The sequence below is a fragment of the Quercus robur genome, chromosome 2 (genome assembly GCF_932294415.1).
Source record: "Quercus robur chromosome 2, dhQueRobu3.1, whole genome shotgun sequence".
Taxonomy (NCBI): domain Eukaryota; kingdom Viridiplantae; phylum Streptophyta; class Magnoliopsida; order Fagales; family Fagaceae; genus Quercus; species Quercus robur.
In genome coordinates this window covers 91,498,018-91,518,535 of record NC_065535.1, presented here as the reverse complement: position 1 = coordinate 91,518,535, position 20,518 = coordinate 91,498,018, and the positions used below count along the sequence as shown (strand labels likewise).

At 31.7% G+C, this 20,518-nt stretch overlaps 2 protein-coding genes and 2 long non-coding RNA genes across 5 annotated transcripts; 2 read left to right on the top strand and 2 right to left on the bottom strand.

The window, feature by feature from the left end:
- Nucleotides 1-1,289: 1,289 nt before the first annotated feature.
- On the top strand, nucleotides 1,290-14,065 carry LOC126715799 (uncharacterized). 2 transcript variants are annotated; one of them, XR_007651930.1, is made up of 3 exons: nucleotides 1,362-1,581; nucleotides 6,074-6,704; nucleotides 13,720-14,065. It is a non-coding gene; the product is annotated as an uncharacterized LOC126715799 (long non-coding RNA). The 2 variants fall into 2 exon arrangements; XR_007651929.1 differs by lacking the exon at nucleotides 13,720-14,065 and having other exon boundaries at nucleotides 1,290-1,581; nucleotides 6,074-7,103.
- Nucleotides 2,628-5,821, top strand: LOC126715800 (uncharacterized). The gene is made up of 2 exons (XR_007651931.1): nucleotides 2,628-3,501; nucleotides 4,097-5,821. It is a non-coding gene; the product is annotated as an uncharacterized LOC126715800 (long non-coding RNA).
- LOC126715798 (putative xyloglucan endotransglucosylase/hydrolase protein 13) lies at nucleotides 5,195-6,851 on the bottom strand. Its single transcript, XM_050416593.1, has 3 exons — nucleotides 6,573-6,851; nucleotides 6,051-6,244; nucleotides 5,195-5,812 (listed from the first exon to the last, which is right to left on the bottom strand). The coding sequence occupies exons 1-3, from the start codon at nucleotides 6,849-6,851 to the stop codon at nucleotides 5,404-5,406; spliced, it is 882 nt and encodes a 293-aa protein (XP_050272550.1). The 3' UTR covers nucleotides 5,195-5,403.
- Nucleotides 12,200-13,866, bottom strand: LOC126715796 (probable xyloglucan endotransglucosylase/hydrolase protein 23). Its single transcript, XM_050416591.1, has 3 exons — nucleotides 13,588-13,866; nucleotides 13,066-13,259; nucleotides 12,200-12,821 (listed from the first exon to the last, which is right to left on the bottom strand). The coding sequence occupies exons 1-3, from the start codon at nucleotides 13,864-13,866 to the stop codon at nucleotides 12,410-12,412; spliced, it is 885 nt and encodes a 294-aa protein (XP_050272548.1). The 3' UTR covers nucleotides 12,200-12,409.
- Nucleotides 14,066-20,518: the final 6,453 nt, after the last annotated feature.

Genomic DNA, 20,518 nt, shown 5'->3' with positions numbered 1-20,518 from the left:
AAACTTAAGGCCATAACCTTACTCAATATATATTTTTTTTATTGGAGGTGAATTTCAACAAACCCACCATTAGGTTACATTTTCTTTTTATATCCTCCATGTTTGTAAAATTTCTAAAAAATTAAATATCAATAGCTATATTATCAATAAATTGTTTAAATTGTAAGTTTTTATAGTTTAAAATTATACATAAAATATAAGCTTATAGATTATATAGTAAATAATATTTGATTGACACAAAATTTGACATGTGTATTAAAAGCGTAAAGAATATGCAATTTAACAGTTAAATTTTCAAAATATGAAGTAATGTTTATTTTATTGAGTAAGGTTGTAGCCTTAAGCTACAATCAATTTTGTGGCTAAACTTTGTCCATTGAATAATTTAAAATTGTCCAAGTTCTACCCTCTTAAATTTTTTTTTTAATAAAAAAATCCCACCCTCATTAAACCTGATTAAAAATAACCACGTATATATAGAAAAAATTATTATTCATTCATGGTATTACATAGATGATTGAGTAACAAGTTGTATATATTCATAGTAGGACTTGGAGCTTGAGGGGTAGGAGTATAAAAAAAAAAAAAAAACATTTTAAAACTCCAAAAAGCATTCATCTAGTATTAATAAATCGTCAACAAAAACAAAGATATAAAATCAATATTTTTCAATACATTATAATATAATCATTTATGAAAATAGAACAAGATGTTTTTTTAAATCTTCGAAATCATCTTTGATTGAATTTGTACTAGTTTTAAAGTTGCAAATAATCTCAATTTTAATTTTAAAAAAGACACTACCAAACAAGCAAGCACAATGCAGACAAAATATCAAATGTACAACACTTGGAGGTTAGTCACAAGTGAAAAAAATGGGCATTAGAGCATTTTCCACGGTCTCTTAATTTTTATATTGTTTGGAGAATGAGTAGTTATATTTGTCTTTTTACTTACTTTTTCAAATAATGGGTTGTTATTTCTTTATCCCATTTTAATATTATATCTTTAATATTTCTTTATTCATACTTTATCCCTTCTCAACTACTATATATTTAATGTTTTAAAATATTTCAAGAGTCATTTTTTTCAATAATCATAGTTTTCATTTATGAAATTTATGTAATTTGGAATGAATTTATTCATTAAATTTTTTTATAAAAAATAATTAATTGTTGCCTATTTCCTATTTTCTATATTATTATTATTTACTAACTTTCTAATTTTTTATTTTATTTAAAAAGCCTATCTAATTTTAAAGACCACACTCCACAGTCCACACAGTTACTCTTAAAAAAAACAAAAAAACCAAGGATTGACTCAACTGTTTAGTGGTTACTCAAAACCTCAACTTTATCTAGTCACTTTTATTCGCATCTCCACACACACACACACACACACACACATACGAAGAGAGAGAGAGACACACAGAATTCGCAGACTCGGAGAGATAGAGAAAGCGGAGACGGAACTCGCTGAGTGAAAGCGGGAGAGATGGCCGCCGCTGCAAAGGCCGGTGGAGATCATCCACTCACCGCCGCTCGTCCTTCTCCCCTCCTTCAAGTGCATGATGCTTACCAGGTTGGGTCAGATCTGCTTCTGTCTATTTTTTTCTTCATCTTCTTCTTCTCTTGTTCTGATTCAAGTTTGGTGTTACAATTTGATTACTTTTATGAGAACTAGTTTTGTGTTTTGATTATTTGTCTTTGGTTAGAGATGAAAAAACAAAAAACAAAAAAACAATAAAAAAAAATGAAACAAAGAAATCAAAGAAGAAAGAGATGGAAACAATTAATATAATATTAAGTTGCTGGAATCTTTTATTAGAAGAAATTCAATTGTTTTCTGTTTTGTATTAAATTTGAGGTTTAGTATTTTGTGTTTAGATGCTCTCTCTCACTGCCCCTCTCTCTCCTATTTTTGGTGACTACACTAGAGAGTTCTTTGCGCCACCCCCCCCCCCCCCCCCTTTTTTTTGAATCTTTGATATTTATGTTTAGTTTTAAATAGAAATTACAACCCAGATTATCAAATCAACTTTTTTTTTTTTTTTGAGAAACGATTATCAAATCAACTAACAAAGCGTTAACAATATTTTGCACTGCACTAGACATCAAATATGTGTGTGAGAGAGAGAGAGAGAGAGAGAGAGAGAGAGAGAAATATACCAAATCTGGGTGGCTGGGGCGGTGCTGTGCTGCCGCTGCTCCTCCCTGCTTATGTGAAATATACCGAAGTCTCTCTTCTCTTCTCTTTAGCCGCTTAGGTTTTCTCTCTCTATTTCCCCCTTTTTTTTTGGGTCTTACGCGTGTTGTCGGGTGTTCTTTTCTCTTCGCTTTAGTCTTTAGTTTTAGTTAGGTTTTTTTTTTTGGTGTCCATGTGTGGCCGTGTGGTTGTTCTCCTTTCCTAGCTAGAATCTTATTTATATTTTTCCTTTTTTGTTTTTTTTTAGTCTTGCATGGGTTTGTTTTGGGTTGCTAGTTGGGCTTAAGTTTGCTATTGGTAATTTTTTTTTTGGGGTAATTTATTTGGGCTTGTTAATTTTATTTTAAAGATCAATGATATTATTAACGAGGGGTAAGTGTAATTTTATTGAACCCAATTGCTAAATCTTTTTTTTTTTTTTTTTTTTGGGGGGGGGGGGGGGGGGGGTGGGGGGGCACTGCCCCCATGTCCAAAAATAGCTCGGTCCCTGATTCATGGTATTACGTAAATTCAAACTTACTTTTGTTATAGTTTCTATGTTTAGATGCATGAATTTGTATGTCATTTAAATATAAACTCTAATGGTCTGTTTAGATTAAGGGGGAGGGAGGGGGAGTAGAGTAGATTTAACACAAAATTAGCTTATTTTTTAGCCAACTATACTCTACTCCCCTTCACTCTCCCTCCCCTCCATCCAAACAGGCCATAAGGTATAACTGATTAGAATCCAATTGCATTATTGATTGAGCATCCACAATACAAAAAAATTGGACTTGTTTCAATTCACCCTTTTTGAGGGTTTAACAGTTTAACCCTTTGAAAAAAAAAAAACCAATTTCCATGTAGTGCCACCTTAATATATTATATATGACTAAAATAAAAGATGTTTGTAGTTGGAACCCTGTCTCCTCCCTTCCTCACCATCAACCTATCTAAAAAAAAAGTTTCATAAAAAAAAAACCTATCTAAAAAATTTAAGATAATTTTTAAGCTATATTACAAATTGCACCCTCTAATTTGTCTAAATTCTAAAGTTCAATTCAGTCCTGTTTTAGGATTATTCAATTCATTCCTCCCATTATTGCGGGTATAATTTAAAAATGTTCTATTTTTATTAAAAATAGTAAAGTCTCTCACCAAGCACATGTAAAGAGACTAGTTGTTTATTATTATCAAATTAATAAATATTTTTTTAATTTCTTTCTAACAATAATAATTTTTATTTGAACATGTTATGCACATCATTTCCCACATGTATCTTATATCTATATGTTCAAACTCTACAACGGGGTTTAGGTTCAATCCTATGTAGCACGGGTGCGTTTCGGGACTCGGGTGCGGGTGCGGGTGTGGGACTCGGCAATTTTTGAAAAAGTAGGGTGCGGGTGCGGGTGCGGTGGGACTCGGCGATTAAAAAATTATTAAAAATATTTTTATTTATATTTTCTATATATTTTTACTATTAAAATATTTTTTAAAAACACATTACTATACTTTGATTCACAAAACAAAGAAAGAAGAAGGCAAGAAACACATTAATATGCCTCTGAGGTGAGAATTTTGGATTTTCCGGCCAGATTCAAGGCAGATTTCGGCCTTTTCCGGCATGTATCGGCCGTATCGGCCACCGGCCGATACGAATCGATATGGCCGATACGGCCCGATTCTGGCCGAATCAGCCCGATTTGGAGCGAATCGAAGCCGATTCGGCGCGAATCGAGCGGCGTTGGCGCGAATCGAGCCGAGTTGGCCCGAATCTGAGAAAAAAAAAAAAAAAAAAAAAACTCGGACGCGGCACCGACGCGCGGCAACCGCGTCGGACGCCACGCCCCGCGTCTGGCCGCGTCGGACGTGGGTGCGGCACCCTCCTAGCTGCGTCCGTGCTTTCTAGGTTCAATCACACTAGGAGGACTGTAAATATAGGAATGTCAATTGGTCAATATTTTACATGATTTGAATCATTTGATAGGTGATACTAATATAGGGGCAATCTCGAGTCAAGTTGTGTATAAAAATTCAAACTCTTAGCATTCTTTTTCAAAAATTCCTAATTTCTCTCAAGTCTTACCGATGCTTAGGTCTCCTCCAAATTTCAATTCCATTTCTATGAGCCATCAAAATTCAGAACAAGTCAATCTTATTGTTGATCTCATACGATACCCTCCTCAAATTAATTATCCTAGGCAATCCACATTACCTCCCCAACCTTATTGGTTGTCTACCTTCTTAATGGCCCAAGGTTTTTTGCTACCAAATACATGATACTTCGCTTTTCACATGCTGTCATTGTGATATTTGAACGGTTGAACATATGTTCTTGTGTATGTGGATGATATTATTGTCAATAGCAATTAGTTGTAGAACTAACGGATCTCGGTTCCATTCATTACGTTCTTGGCATTGAGGCTACTTTCAATTAAATTTGATATCAGCTAAACTTCATCTCTCTCAATGGTGATATATTTCTGACTTGCTTAGTTGCTAGAAAAATCTGGTATGGAAAAATTTACCAAGTTATGCTTATTCCCTACACATGAACTTCCACAAAACTTTCCAAAACTTAATGGGAAGTCTCTTGATGATGCATCATTCTATTGTCAAAATTGTAGGGGCACTATGGTGTGATAATGTGGGGTTATTTGAACTTGATGGTGCTTGCATATTAAATAATGCTAGGATTTTAAATTTTGTGCAACAATTCGAGGGAAGTGCTAGCAAGATTTGCCTTTATACCCTAAATAGACTAGTCAAGGTACAATTGGGAGACTTCATAAATATTTATAAACCCAAGCTCCACCTAATAAAAATCTAATATAAGACTCAGCACATGCCCATGTATTCAACACACTTAAATAATCCAATCCAATTAAATTCACAATTTAGGGTATCACATTATGAATATTTGATTTATTATGTCGTTGTACAGATCAAGAATGCATTAACTTATCATGCAATTACATGTATAAATACAATAGCTTTCACTATGAGATTACTCCAAAATTGTTTTTTATTCCAAATCACATAGGGATAACATTAGCTCTTTCATTGTACACGTCCTATGACACACAGTAAAAATATTCAATCTTTATTTGGGACAACAAACAAATGTAATATATAATTTAAAAAAGAAAAGTTAAAGCCAAAAAGGAATTATGGAAATCAAATGGAAGAGAGGGAGAAACTATGAGTGCATCCCATCTAGTACTTGTTGACATAACATTCTGGAGGAAACCCTTGAGGAAAGCGCTTTGAATCTGTACAGTAATTGTAGATCATGTAATTGTCCTGAACCCATTTCAGCTTCCCCTGGTCACTGTAATCAAGCGTCTGCCAGAGCCAACCATTGTTGTTGAGGTTAGAATTTGGAGTATTGCAAGAAGTTATGGTACCATAATATGAAACACAAGCATTCTTGTCATTGAAATTCGTATAGGATGCAGTGAAGGGTGCTTGGGTCCAATCTATCTTGACAAGTCCACCTCTTGTTGCCCAGTTATCAGCATCCCAAATACTAGAGTATAGTTTCATTGGCTGGTAACTTGGGAAAGGAATACCACTTGACTCAAGGTTCTTGAACTCTCTAATGGGGATGCCATCTACATAGAAGCTAAAATATCGAAAAAAAAATGTATATAGGGTTAATATGCATGGAATCAAGAAACTCACAAGTATAATGATAAATTACTAATTCTTTCAAAACTTTGAAGCTAACTTATGGAATTATGACATACTTTTATAAATTATGTACAAATTATCTCAAAATTTTAAATTTTTAGAAAATAATAAATTTAATTATTTAATCATAACATATAATGCAATTGCGCAAGATATGCATGTGTTCTTACAAAATTGCTTGGGTATTCCACAGGATGGTGTAGGTGTGGAAATCAGCAGTGGGATCGAACCAAAGGTAGAATTGCTGTTCTCTATTGCCCTGGCCATGGCAGAAGACATTTGTGTGAAGGATGTAAGGATCACCACTTAGGTTTCCCAGGAATTCAAAGTCTATCTCATCATGGTATTGCCCTTGTGAGGACAGCTGGAGCACATAGAAATCTTGTAAGTCAAGGGAAAATACACGAATAAAGTTCAGGGGAAAACACAAAATGCAATAATGTATAGACATACATACATTCAAATTTGGACTTTGTTGAAGGACTAAAAAAAGTGTCAGTTGACCTAAAGGTTATTGGCAAGGGGTGTTTATTACACACAAACACACAAATGTACACACACACGCGATATAAACTATGGCATGATTTCCAATGAAGTCATGATTTCTGATTAAATCTTGTGTGTGTGTACGTTTTTGTGTGTTAACATACGTGTAAGAGTAATTTCTCTATGGCAATATGCATGATACTTACATAGTAGGCAGTGACAGTTCCAGCAGAATTGCCAGCAACAAGCTTGATATTCATGTCAATCTTTGCATAAACATACTGATTCTTGGACACGAAGCCTGACCCACATTCCTTGGTAAGGGAGAGCGTAAGGAGGTCTCCTTTGTTGAGTATCTGAGAATTACTCTGTCCCCAATTATAGTCAAAGGAATCGAGGAATGGACCAGCAAATGCAGCCGTGAAAAAGCTAAGCAGCAGAGATATTTGCAGCCCCACCGAAGCATTTGAAGGACTAAAAGCCATATTTGATGTTTTCTGGTTGGAAATGTAATTGGTAGAGACAATGATGTTGGAGTAGTCTACCTTGATTTTTGATTTGATTTTGGTACAATAGGTAGCATTTTATATACTACAAAGACTTGGAAGGTTCATAGTCTTTGATTTGAAAATAGTGAGTTGTAAAATTGATAGTTGTAATCAACTACAATGGGTTAGTGGGGCTCCATAATCTAGCTAGCTGGGGTCCTCACATATACAAAGCCTTCCCTTTTCTTATTATTAATTATCATACGAGGTTAGTCTCTGGGAGCGTAGGTCACGAAAAATAGAAATATATCCTTTGACTTTACCCATCTTAAAAATAAAAATGCAAAATACAAAATAATTTTGCAACTTATTTTACCTAGTTTTGATAATGCTATATAATACTTTCGTTTGTGGCGGTGGCGACTTGGTTAGGTCCTGTGGCGTGTATTCTTAGAAGAGGAAACGTGCGGATCAGGTTTATGCGGGTTATAATTGGGTCGGGGTTGGGTTGACCGAATTTGTACGCGAATATATATATATATATATATATTTGCAAAAACTTTATTTTGGTTCTTATATTTTGGGTTACAATCAATTTGGTCCTTACATTTTAAGAACAATTAATCTGGTTCTTGTTATTTTCAACTTACAATTAATTTGGTCTTTGTCGTTAAATCACTAATAAAAAATGCCTACGTGGTAAATGGTTTGCACAGTTAGCATGCCTAATATTAAAAAATGAGAGGTGTTACGTCTACAATATTTTTACAACAAATCATAGGTGGTTAGTTGTTATTGGTTCAAATTTGAAACTAACACTAAGATTACTTTTTTGTCCCAACAATATTAACCAGTAACAACCTGTCACTTAGGATTTGTTGTAAAAATGGTGTAGATATATCATTTCTCTTAAAAAATTAAATGAGATGCAAATGTTTTTTAATTTTGGTCCCTATATTTAAATCCGACCACGGCATGGTTCACCAACCAATAGCCTTTGTATGGCGTGAAGCTCCAAAACCCATATCGAGATTGTTGATTGGAGATGCCGGAGAAGTCGTGGTCGATCTGCAGTGAATTTGGGTTTAGTGGTTCTGGATTTTGGGTTTTGTTATTTTTGTGTGAACATGGGATTTGGCTTCTTCAGCCATGAATAAGAGAGAACAAAAGATTAATGAGAGAGAGAGATAAGCTTAGAGATGAGATGAAGGAAAAACAAGATAAGCTTAGATGGAATGTGACATTTACGTGGCTTTTGTTTGCCAACTACTAAACTACGTGTTGAGTTGGCTGTTGAAATTAAGACACATCAGTATCTCAATTAAATTTTTAATGGTCACGTAGACATTTTTCTTTAGTGATTTAATAGTAAGGATCAAATTGATTGTAAGTTGAAAATAATAGAGATCAAATTGATTATTCTTAAAATGTAGGGACCGAATTGATTGTGACCTCAAAATGTGGGGACCAAAATAGGGCTTTCGTCTTTTTTTTTTTTTTTTTTTTAATTTTTTTATTATTATTTATAAATAAGAAAAAAAAATGCATTTTCCATTTAGAAAATCATGCAACAAATTACTTGATGTAAAATGCATTATATTGAATTCTCCACTCACATCAAGAATGAGCTCAGCTAAACAAATTAATATCGGTTCAATAATTTTAAAATTATACAAATTGCAACATTACTAAAAAAGAAAAAAGAAAAAAAAAAGCACAAAGGATAAGTAAAACAAATAGCATCAAGAAATTTTTCTACTTCTCCTTAATTTAACTTTAAGAGATTTGGCTGCATTTTCTTAATAATACCTTCAGTATTCTTTCTGCATTATCTTAATTTTGCATTTTCTTAATAATACTTAGTCTTTTTTCTCAAAAAAAAAAAAAAGAGAATTCACATTATACTGACATAAAAAAAAATTCACGTCATATATATCTATACCCATATATATAAGAAATAAAACTTCTTGTTCTCCACTTTTCTATACTTCCAAAGTAATCAAATTTAACAAAGACAAAATATCCCTTAAAAATGTGAGTGAAGTTCGTGATATGTCTTTGTGTTAGAACATCATTCCTTTTCTCCTATGTGTGCATGCATGTGTTTGTTTCTAAAAAAAGAAATTATACCTTTAAAAAGTATCATATTTAGGATATAAAAATAAATTGAATAATTTAAAATTGTCCAAGTTCTACCTTCATTTAAACCTATTTTTTTTTAATAATAGAATCCCACCCTCATTAAAGCTAATTAAGAATAACCACGTATATGTAGAAAAATGATTATTCATTCATGGTATTTCATAGATGATTGAGTAACAAGTTGTTTATGTTCATGGTATTACATAAATTCAAACTTAGTGTTCTTATAGTTTCTGTGTTTAGATTCATGAATTTTTTTCTAAAAAAAAAAGAAAAAAAAAGAAAAAAAAAAGATGATGCATGATTGTATGTCATTTAAAAATAAACTCTAAAGTATAAAGGAAATTAAGTACACGTGGCATAAAATTAGGGCTCAATTAGAATCCAATTGGATTATTGATTGGGCTTTCACACTACAAAAAAAAATGCATGAGATTTTTAAATGTCATTAATATTATTTTTCTAAAAAAAAGAAAAGAAAGATGAAGTGCGTTGAATTGAATTATTTTAGTTTGTGTCTTTTTTTTTTTTTTTTTGTAAAAAGATTTTAGTTGAGTTTTTGGTTTTGGGGGACTATTTCTTATTCTATTAGCAATAGTAACATGTTATGATTTAAATTAAATGGAGTAGAAATTTAGTATTTTAGAAACCTTTAGCACTTGAAAGAGATAAGAGAGAGAAATATTAGGTGTTTGTGTTTGATGGGAAGATGGGTACAATCTTTGTAGATAACCATGAGGAAGGTGAAAAAAAGAAAATTACTTTAGAGATCAATGGGTATGAGAGAGAGAGAGAGAGAGAGAGAGAGAGAGAGAGAATTTGAACGGTTCGAGGGATTGTGGAGCAAAGTTATGGATGATCTTTTGGATTTTGAACCCAATAACTCACTTGACTTAAAAAAAAAAAAAAAAAAAAGGTTAGATGGACATGTGGAGCAAAATTTAGAGTCAAATTAAGAATTTAATTAAATTTTCTCTCAATTTCTAGCTATATATACATATGGGTTTTGACACTTGAAAAAAACCAATTTTCCTGTAGTGCCACCTTAATATATCATATATATGACTAAAATAAAAGATGTTTGTAATTGGAACCCTCTCTTTCCCTTCTCCACTATCAACCAATCTAAAAAATTTATGATAAGTTTTAGGATAAATTAAAAATTTCACCATCTAACTTAACTTTCCCTAAAATTCAATCTAGTCTTCTAAATTGTAGGATTATTCAATTTATTCCTCCCATTCTTGCCGGTATAATTTAAAAATGTTCAATTTTTATTAAAAATAGTAAAGTCTCTCACAAAGCGCGAGTAAAGATGTGTAAAGAGACTAGTTGTTTATTATTATCTAATTAATAAACATATTTTTAATTTCTTTCTAACAATAATAATTTATATTTGAACATTTTATTAACATCATTTCCCACCCATATCTTATATCTATATATCCAAGCTCAACAACAGGGTTTAGGAGAAATTATAAGGTCTTTATGGTGGATAAGTGACATAGTTCACCATTCTACTTAAAAACTCTCATCTGTTTAAAATGTCTAAGTTAAAAAAAATTTAAAACAAAAATTGATTACTGACTCAATAATTTTAAACAAGTGGAAATCTTTTAGTAGAATGGTGAACAAGTAACATGATCCACCAGAAGACTGTATAATTTCTTGAAATTTAAGCTCAATCACACTTTGAGGACTGTAAATATAGGAATGTCAACTTGTCAATATTTTTCAATCATTTGATAGTTGATACTACTATATATAGGGGCAATGTTCTCGAGTCAAGTTGTGTATAAAAATTCGAACTCTTGGCATTCCTTTTCAAAAATTCCTAATTTCTCTCATATCTTACCGCCTTACAGGTGCTTATGTCTCCTCCAAATTAAATTTCACTCTCACTTCTATGAGCCATCAAAATTCAAAACGAATCCATCTTATTGTTGATCTCATACGATATACCCTCCTCAAATTAATTATCCTACTCAATCCACATTACCTCCTCAACGTACACACCACATTGTGCTATGGGCCATGCGTTCCTGTCAACACTAAGCCCTTCTTACTTTTTCTTCTCCTTAATGGGTGCCATGAACTCATGAGTTTTTCAGTTGCCTCAAAATATTCACAGTAGTGTCAAGAAATGAGTGATGAGATCAATGCATTACTTAAAAATGGCACTTTGGTTCTCCTACCACATTCTCTTACTGAATGTGTACGTAGTTGGATCTAAATGGTTTTTTTTTTTTTTTTGGATCAAACAGAAGGTTGATGGCACCATTGACAAATCGAAGGCAGTCTCATAGCCAAAGGATTTCATCAACAAGATGAAATTAAAATGACTCAGCCCCCAAGATTCATACATGTTGATTCTCTTGGCCTCATTTTGTCTACAAGCTATATCATTTTCTCTATAGGTTCAAAAAAGCTCCATGTGCATGGTTCACTTGGTTGTCTACCTTCTTAATGGCCCAAGGTTTTTTTGCTACAAAATATGATGCTTCGCTTTTGAAACACTGATACTTGAACAGTTGAACATATGTTCTTGTGCGTGTGTGGCCGATATTTTTGTAAATAGCAATTAGTCGTAGTACTAAAGGATCTCGGTTTTATTCATTATTTTCTTGGCATTGAGACTACTTTCAATTAAATTCCATATCAGAAAAACTTCATCTCTCTCAAAGGTGATATTTCTGACTTGCTCATTTGCTCGAAAAATCTGGTATTCCTTAGCTTCCACAAAATTTTCCAAAACTTAATAGGAAGTCTCTTGATGATGCGTCATTCTATCGTCAAAATTGTAGGGGCACTGTGGTGTGATAATGTGGGGTTATTTGAACTTGATGGGGCTTGCATATTAAATAAAGCTAGGATTTTAAATTTTGTGCAATAATTCAAAGAAAGTGCATTTGCTCTTATACCTTAAAAAGACTAGTCAAGGTACAATTGAGACTTCGTATAAATATTTATAAACTCAAGCTCAACCTAGTAAACATCTAATGTAAGACTTAGCATGCCCAGATATGCAACACGTACACGCTTAAATAATTCAACCAAATTGAATTCATACAATCAATATCACACAATCGGTATTACATTTTTTTTCTTCTGAATATTTGATTTATTATGTTGTTGTATAGATCAAGAATGCATTAACTTATCATGCAATTACATGTATAAATACAATAGCTTTCACTATGAGATTACACCAAAATTATTTTTGTATTCCAAATAACATAGGGATAACATTAGCTCTTTCATCGTACACGACCTATGACACACAGTAAAAATATTCAATGTTTATTTGGGACAACAAACAAATGTAATATATAATTTAAAAAAGAAAAGTTAAAGCCAAAAAGGAATTATGGAAATCAAATGGAAGAGAGGGAGAAACTATGAGTGCATCCCATCTAGTACTTGTTGTTGACGTAACATTCTGGAGGAAACCCTTGAGGAAAGCGCTTTGAATCTGTACAGTAATTGTAGATCATGTAATTGTCCTGAACCCATTTCAGCTTCCCCTGGTCACTGTAATCAAGCGTCTGCCAGAGCCAACCATTGTTGTTGAGGTTAGAATTTGGAGTATTGCAAGAAGTTATGGTACCATAATATGAAACACAAGCATTTTTGTCATTGAAATTCGTATAGGATGCAGTGAAGGGTGCTTGGGTCCAATCTATCTTGACAAGTCCACCTCTTGTTGCCCAGTTATCAGCATCCCAAATACTAGAGTATAGTTTCATTGGCTGGTAACTTGGGAAAGGAATACCACTTGACTCAAGGTTCTTGAACTCTCTAATGGGGATGCCATCTACATAGAAGCTAAAATATCGAAAAAAAAATGTATATAGGGTTAATATGCATGGAATCAAGAAACTCACAAGTATAATGATAAATTACTAATTCTTTCAAAACTTTGAAGCTAACTTATGAAATTATGACATACTTTTATAAATTATGTACAGATTATCTCAATATTTTAAATTATTAGAAAATAATAAATTTAATTATTTAATCATAAGTCTAACATATAATGCAATTGTGCAAGATATGCATGTGTTCTTACAAAATTGCTTGGGTATTCCATAGGATGGTGTAGGTGTGGAAATCAGCAGTGGGATCGAACCAAAGGTAGAATTGCTGTTCTTTATCGCCCTGGCCATGGCAGTAGACATTTGTGTGAAGGATGTAAGGATCACCACTTAGGTTTCCCAGGAATTCAAAGTCTATCTCATCATGGTATTGCCCTTGTGAGGACAGCTGGAGCACACAGAAATCTTGTAAGTCAAGGGAAAATACACGAAGAAAGTTTAGGGGAAAACACAAAATGCAATATATATACATGATATATAGACATACATACATTCAAATTTGGACTTTGTTGAAGGACTAAAAAAAGTATCAATTGATCTAAAAGTTATTGGCAAGGGGGTGTTTATTACACAAACGCACACAAATGTACACACACCTATGAAGCCATGATTTCCAATGAAGTCATGACTTCAGATTAAATCTTATGTGTGTACGTTTTTGTGTGTTAACATACGTGCTAGAGTTATTTCTCTATGGCAATATGCATGATACTTACATAGTAGGCAGTGACAGTTCCAGCAGAATTGCCAGCAACAAGCTTGATATTCATGTCAATCTTTGCATAAACATACTGATTCTTGGACACGAAGCCTGACCCACTTTCCTTGGTAAGGGAGAGCGTAAGGAGGTCTCCGTTGTTGAGTATCTGAGAATTACTCTGTCCCCAATTATAGTCAAAGGAATCGAGGAATGGACCAGCAAATGCAGCCATGAAAAAGCTAAGCAGCAGAGATATTTGCAGCCCCGCCGAAGCATTTGAAGGACTAAAAGCCATATTTGATGTTTTCTGGTTGGAAATGTAATTGGTAGAGACAATGATATTGGAATCTATCTTGATATTTGATTTGATTTTGATTCAATGCGTAGCATTTTATATACTACAAAGACTTGGAAGGTTCATTGTCATTGATTAGAAAAGAGTGAGTTGTAAAATTGATAGTTGTAATCAACTACAATGGGTTAGTGGGGCTCCATGATCCAGCTAGATAGGGTCCTCACATATATACATATTATTAATTATCATATACTAGGTTTGTCTCTGGGAGCGTATGTCACGGAAAATAGCAATATTTCGAAAAATACAAATAATTTTGGTACTTTTTTTTTCCTGGGTTTGATAATGATATATGATACTTTTGTTTGTGGCGGTGGCTACTTGGTTAGGCCCTATGGCGTGTATTGCTCTCTCATTTCCAATTGGGTTGTCAACACGTTTATGATTTTTGGAAGAATCTCAGAAAAATGGACTGGTTCAATCAATTTATTTTTTGGACATCTGTTGTTGTGAGAAAAGAAGAAAAATATTATTGGTATACTTATATGCTATGGCAGACTAGTTGATTGACTTTGTTGTAAAACGTTTATAAAATTCTTAAGGTCTTATTTGAAGGTTCTCTTATAAACTAAACGATGAGATTAACTGGCCGCAGTTTAGCTTTTAGATTTCAAATTTTTTTTTTTTTTTTTTTTTTTTTTTTTTTTTTTTTTTTTAATGTGTAGACTGGCTTTAGTTTAGTTACCCTTTTATACTTTTATCCACTTTTAACAAATTAGCAAAAAGTTGATCTAAAGGGAAATTAAGGATTAAGATTTAGTATTGTATAATAAGTCTTGTATTTAAATAAATTTCGATAAAAATTAATAATTTTCTTAAGCCTTTTGTAAATATTGGAAAATGAACCTTGAGAGTTGAGGTTATTTTTTTTTATTAGAATTAATTTGATCCAATTTGAATCCTTTAGCAATTTTTTCCAGGTAAAAAACTAAAAATCATTTAGCAGTTTGATTATTGATTAATTATACTCACAGCAGAATAAAAATGTTACTTTTTGTAAGAAGTTATGTTGAGAATTTAGCAATGTTTGGTAAGATATTGAATCATTAATTGAATTTTCTCTGATTAAATTTGAATTTAGTCATAACAAATGTTTTAAATTCCGTTTGAAACTAGTAAGTGATTCAGGTTGTATATTTATTTTTATTTTTTGAGAAACAACACACACACAAGGGAGGGGGAAAAATGTTCTAACACAAAGATACACCATAACCTACTCAAAAGTCATGGTAACTTTTTAGGAAAGATGTTGTAAGTTATACTACACACAACACGTTATCTTAAGCAATGTGGGACAATGAGTAGTTTGTATATTAAATGGAAACTATTGAGTTCAATATACCTAATATCTATATTATATCATAAGATTGAAGTCGTGTAACTTTTGGTTGGTATAATATTGTGTCACATAAGTTTTTGTTTTTAAGACTTCTCAATTTTACATCTTATTATTTTAATATATATATATATATATATATATATCTCTGTGTGTGTGTTTTTCAATTAAATTTAAAATTTATTCTATAATTAAACACTCCATTAAAATCTTGGTACATATGTTGTATTTTATTTAATATTTAAATATTAGAATATATAATGTAATTTTTTCATATACCAAAACACAATTATAATAAATACCTAATGTTAGAATATATAGTTTTATATAAAAACAGATTCAAAATAATGTCTCTTAATAAGTGCCATAATTGTCAAATTTCATATTTAAAATAAAAAAAATAAAAAATAAAAGAGAGAATAAAAATCATATCATATTAAAATTTCTCATGCATTGCATTTGCACCACTTACCAACTGGTATTATATCAAAGTCAAGACACAATTAGAATCCAAATTAAAGTTATATATATATAGTTTTTGTGCATGCCCGAAGTCCCTAACTCTTCTAGTCCTAGGTTTTGGGCTTACAATTTACTTGTATAGTGGGTGTTGGGTATCCTACTATGGGCAATCCCTACTTGGGCTCTGGAACTAGACATCAACAGGGACACTCTCTGGGGGTGTGCTCGATTACTCTCACAATCTTACATACAATTTTCCAGCCCTTTTTCCATCGTTCTTTTCACTATATATAGATTGAGATTAGTGGTGGAACCATGATTAGGTTCTGACTCCACTCGTGCGGGTGGGGCCCAAACTAATTATTCCTGACAGGGGATAAATGTTGTTGGGAATGGAAGTTATCTCGTTGGAACTTGCGGCAGCGTAGTTTCCTGGGGCATTGAAGATTATCGAACAATATCGGTGTTAGTGCTAGTTATTCAGTCACCAAGGTACGCTTGGAAACCAAGACAAGGGCTAGTGGGCTGGTACTTCTGGCCCTCCTATGGGCCGAACTTGTGGGGTAGGCCCAAGTGTAATATTTTTCATGGACCTTGGGCCTGGAAGAATGGTTTCTAGCCATATACCGTACAGTTTCATATACAAACACAATCATAAGGTTACCTAATAATTATTACCATAATTATTACACATTTCCTATTTAGGCAAAAAAAAAAAAAATCATATTATGTTCCTTTTCGTACATTACACGAGTTACCAACTAGTAATATATAAATAATAAAAAAAGTTTGACTTTTGATTGGCCTCTTAATATAGCATCACATAAATTGTTAAAGTTTTACAATTATACATCTAATTATTTTAATTGAATTTTAAATTATATAAAGATTTCTTATAAATCCTTCTATATTTGCATTTCCCTTTAATTAGAATATTGACACATGATGTTTAAATGATAGAATAAATATAAATTATATATTAGATTCAAACATAATCATAACAAAGACCTATTAATAACTACTATAATTATCAAATTTTATATTTTTAAAAAATACAATAAAAAAATTTCTTGCATTGCAAATGTTACTGACTAATTATTTCTTAATTTTTTTGCCAATTGACCTATTCATGATACTCTATACCAAAGTCAAGATGGTCACCTCCACTCTACTATTTACTTTCAAGCAGGAACGGATCCAAGATTTTAAGCTAGTGGAGGCCGGAGTATAAAGAAAAAAAAAAAAAAAAAAACTTCAAATAGGCATCCATATACTATTAAAAAATTATAAATACTCAAAATTGTTGTTTATAAATACATTAAGATACAATCATTTACCAACAAAGACAAAAAAATAAAAATAAATAATGCTTTTTTAATACTAGGCTGGCTAGGATATTTTTTTGTTGGATAAAGCATTCCTTAAATTATCCAATTAGTTATAGGATGATTTAATTTGAATTATCACAATAATTAAATCACAATAATGTTTTATCACTTTCTCAAAAAAAAAAAAAGTTATAAGATGATTCAATTATTGACTACAATTATAGACTCTTCAATTAACATTTAATTTATATACACTTTCTATAAACATTGCTAGAGTTTCTCAAAAAAAAAAAAAAAAAACCATAGCTGGAAAGTGAACCTATTATGTATTTAGTGAACAAAGACAAAACCAAGAATCTCATGCATAACCTTGTCTCCATATGATAATAGAAAAAAAAAATCTAAACAAAATACATTCATAAGCACTAAGTAGCATAAACCACTACAACTGTTCACTAGTCACTCAAGCTCCAGTGGAGAGTAAACTTGCCACTCGATCTAACCATTTCCTTTACACTTTGTTTGGTTGTAGTTAGGGGGAGGGAAGAGAGAGAAAAGAGAAAGGGAAGGGAAAGAGAAAAGAAAGTATGGAAAGTTAGCTTCCTTAAATGTGTTTGGATATAGGAAAGAAATGAAAGAATTTCAATTCTTTCCTTTGTTTGGTTTCAAAAGGGGAAGGAAAGGTATTTTGTGTATTTTTACCTTTATGCCCTTATTTATCTTTGACATTTTTTACCACCTTTAAAACCAAAGGGCATTTCAGTAAATTCATTTAAAACTAGCCTACTATAATTTCATCATTCCCTCCTTATCCATCCATTTTGGGTAGGCACAAATTTTTAGGCCTAGGAGAAATACAATCCGTCATTTTTCTCACTTCTTCCCTTCCATAATTGTAACCAAATTAACATTTGAAATTTAGGTCACTTCCTTTCTAATCCCTTCTCTTCCCTCCTCTTCTCCCATATCCAAATTAACAAAGTGTTCAGAAGAAACAAATCTTGTCACCATTTAACTTAATCAGACAACTCGATTGGACTGAATGTTGGTGTTAGATATGAGGTCTTCGGTGCAAGAGGAAGGCAAGTGAGATTGGAGACTTGAAATGAAAGAGATGACCTAATGAAGGAGGGGTGGGAGATATAGGCCAGGGGGTCAAGTTAGATGAGTGACAAACACCCACACCTATGGATTGACCAATAAGAGCATTCACATCGGTGGAGCTAAAATTTTTAGTATTTAACATTTCAAAATGTTACTTTATCTATTTTAACACACAATTTCACAGCACACCATGCATCAATTTTTTTTTTTCTTTTTCTTTTTTCATTAGGTAGACACTATTCGTTTTTAATTAATTTCTTTCTCACTTCTTCCCTCTTCCTTTCTACCACAAAAACCCAACAAAAGGCACAAATTTAATAAAGTATTTTTTTTTTTATCCCTTCTTGCTACAGTGAACTACTAGTCTTGGTAGTTCACTATAGCAATTGCCAAAAAATTTTGGCTTTGGCACCATTGATGTTGGCCATTTTTTAGAGTTTTGAGGAATTAAAAATAGCTTTATAAATTTTTAACACTTTTATTGCTGATGCTCTAGGGGTTGGGTTTTAGGGCGATAACCCATTGCCGACCATCGATTCCTTTGAGGCCAATCGATTTTGATCAAACAGTTGGGTCACATTTCCAATCTTGTAAATATTCAGCACTCAGTCAAACATTTATCATCCTTTTGGTTCTTGACTTTTGATATTTAAACAATTTTTGTGCATGTAATATTGTACTTTAAGTATAGTGTTTTCATAATAAATCAATGATTCATGTCATTTCTTTTAAAATTAAAGAATTAATTTTAATGATTTATATATTTTTCAACAAAAAATTTCAATGCACACCTAGGTTTACTTTGTGCATCTTCAAAAGCGCCAAAAGGGCTCATATGAGGTGCGTTTAATTTTATTAAATAAACTTTTCTTTTCTTTTTTTATTTTTTTATTTTTTTATTTATTTAAATTAAGTGAAGCGCTTAGACCTTTGGGCTTTAAGTTTTAAGAACACTTTAAGCAATATATACACACACAAATATAAAATATTGGCACCCACTCACTTGAAATCGTGGCTGTGTCTCTACGAGCACCTATCAACACATCTCAGCTTATCTCTTAACGATGTGCGTAGTAATAATAACTAGTCGCTAACCCGTGCGATGCACGGGATAGTTTTTCAAAAATGATATATATTTACTTTAAGCATGCCACAAAAGTATAATTATATTTGAAATATAATCAAACATTAAAGGAAAACTAAACAATTGTATACAATTATTGCAAAATATGTAGATGAAAAAAAGATGTAATAAATGAATGCTTCCTCTATACAAATCATGATAGGCAAATATATCATTTTATATTTAATAAATATATTTCTTATACTCTGTAATCTAGAATATTAGATGATACTCATATTCTACATGAGCACAAAGAAGTTAAAATATAAGAGACATGTGGATGAACATTATGATTGTTTGTACCGGGATCATACATAATTTAACATGAAAACCATACTGTAAGAGGTCAATCATAAAAGTTTTAAATATACAATGGCAATTATTATATTTAAATTCTACACATATGCAAACAATAAGCTATAGCAGGCCAACATTATTGGTTAGCAAATAATTTTAGATCTAAAACTGTTTATTTTGTATATGTTTGTACTTTGTAGCAATGGTCAACGAAGTAATAGATCAATTAAACCATTTTAAGCAACCATTAAAAAAAAAAAAATTTATCAAACTTCTACATACAAAGATTCATTTTAACCATAGAAAATTAATCATCATTCTAAAAATCTTTCTATGTAAAATTTTCTCACTTTAAATATAGATTTGCAACACATGCAAAATTCTAAAATTGAACTGCAAGATATAATTTAATTTAGGATTTTGCAAAAATTTATTTATTTTTGCAAAATTCTAGAATAATAATAATAATAATAGAATATTTCAGCACTGAATTATTTTGGATTATTGCTAATATATATAAATTATTTCTATTATGATAATAATAATAATAATAATAATCTAATGCACAGTAAAAGAAAATCTTAAAAGCGATGTAAATTGGAAGTTTTAAAGGAAAAAAAAAAAAAAAAAAAAAACCAAATTGGTCTTTTTGTAATTTAGTAAATATAGACGCACCTTCTATGAAGCTAAAATCTACCCCTCCCTACATGATTATCTCCTCTCACTATAACTCTTTTTCATCTCTTTCTTCTTCTTTTTTCTCCTTTTTTCTTTTCTTCACTGTAACTTCTCCTATAGTTATAGCAATGTTATTAAAATATTCATTTATAATTTTTCTATAAACAAAATTCACATTTTGGATAGTTGTAAACAGTACAAATGGACAATAAATATGAAAGTCAAAGCACGTCTTGTATGTACAAAAAGAATCATTTACTTCAT

Coding starts and splice junctions, on each gene's coding strand:
- LOC126715796 (XM_050416591.1), bottom strand. CDS start 13,866: ATGGCTTTTAGTCCTTCAAATGCTTCGGCGGGGCTGCAAATATCTCTG. Junction 13,260..13,587: donor GAACTGTCACTGCCTACTAT/GTAAGTATCATG, acceptor TGTGTGCTCCAG/CTGTCCTCACAAGGGCAATA. Junction 12,822..13,065: donor TGGAATACCCAAGCAATTTT/GTAAGAACACAT, acceptor TCGATATTTTAG/CTTCTATGTAGATGGCATCC.
- LOC126715798 (XM_050416593.1), bottom strand. CDS start 6,851: ATGGCTTTTAGTCCTTCAAATGCTTCGGTGGGGCTGCAAATATCTCTG. Junction 6,245..6,572: donor GAACTGTCACTGCCTACTAT/GTAAGTATCATG, acceptor TATGTGCTCCAG/CTGTCCTCACAAGGGCAATA. Junction 5,813..6,050: donor TGGAATACCCAAGCAATTTT/GTAAGAACACAT, acceptor TCGATATTTTAG/CTTCTATGTAGATGGCATCC.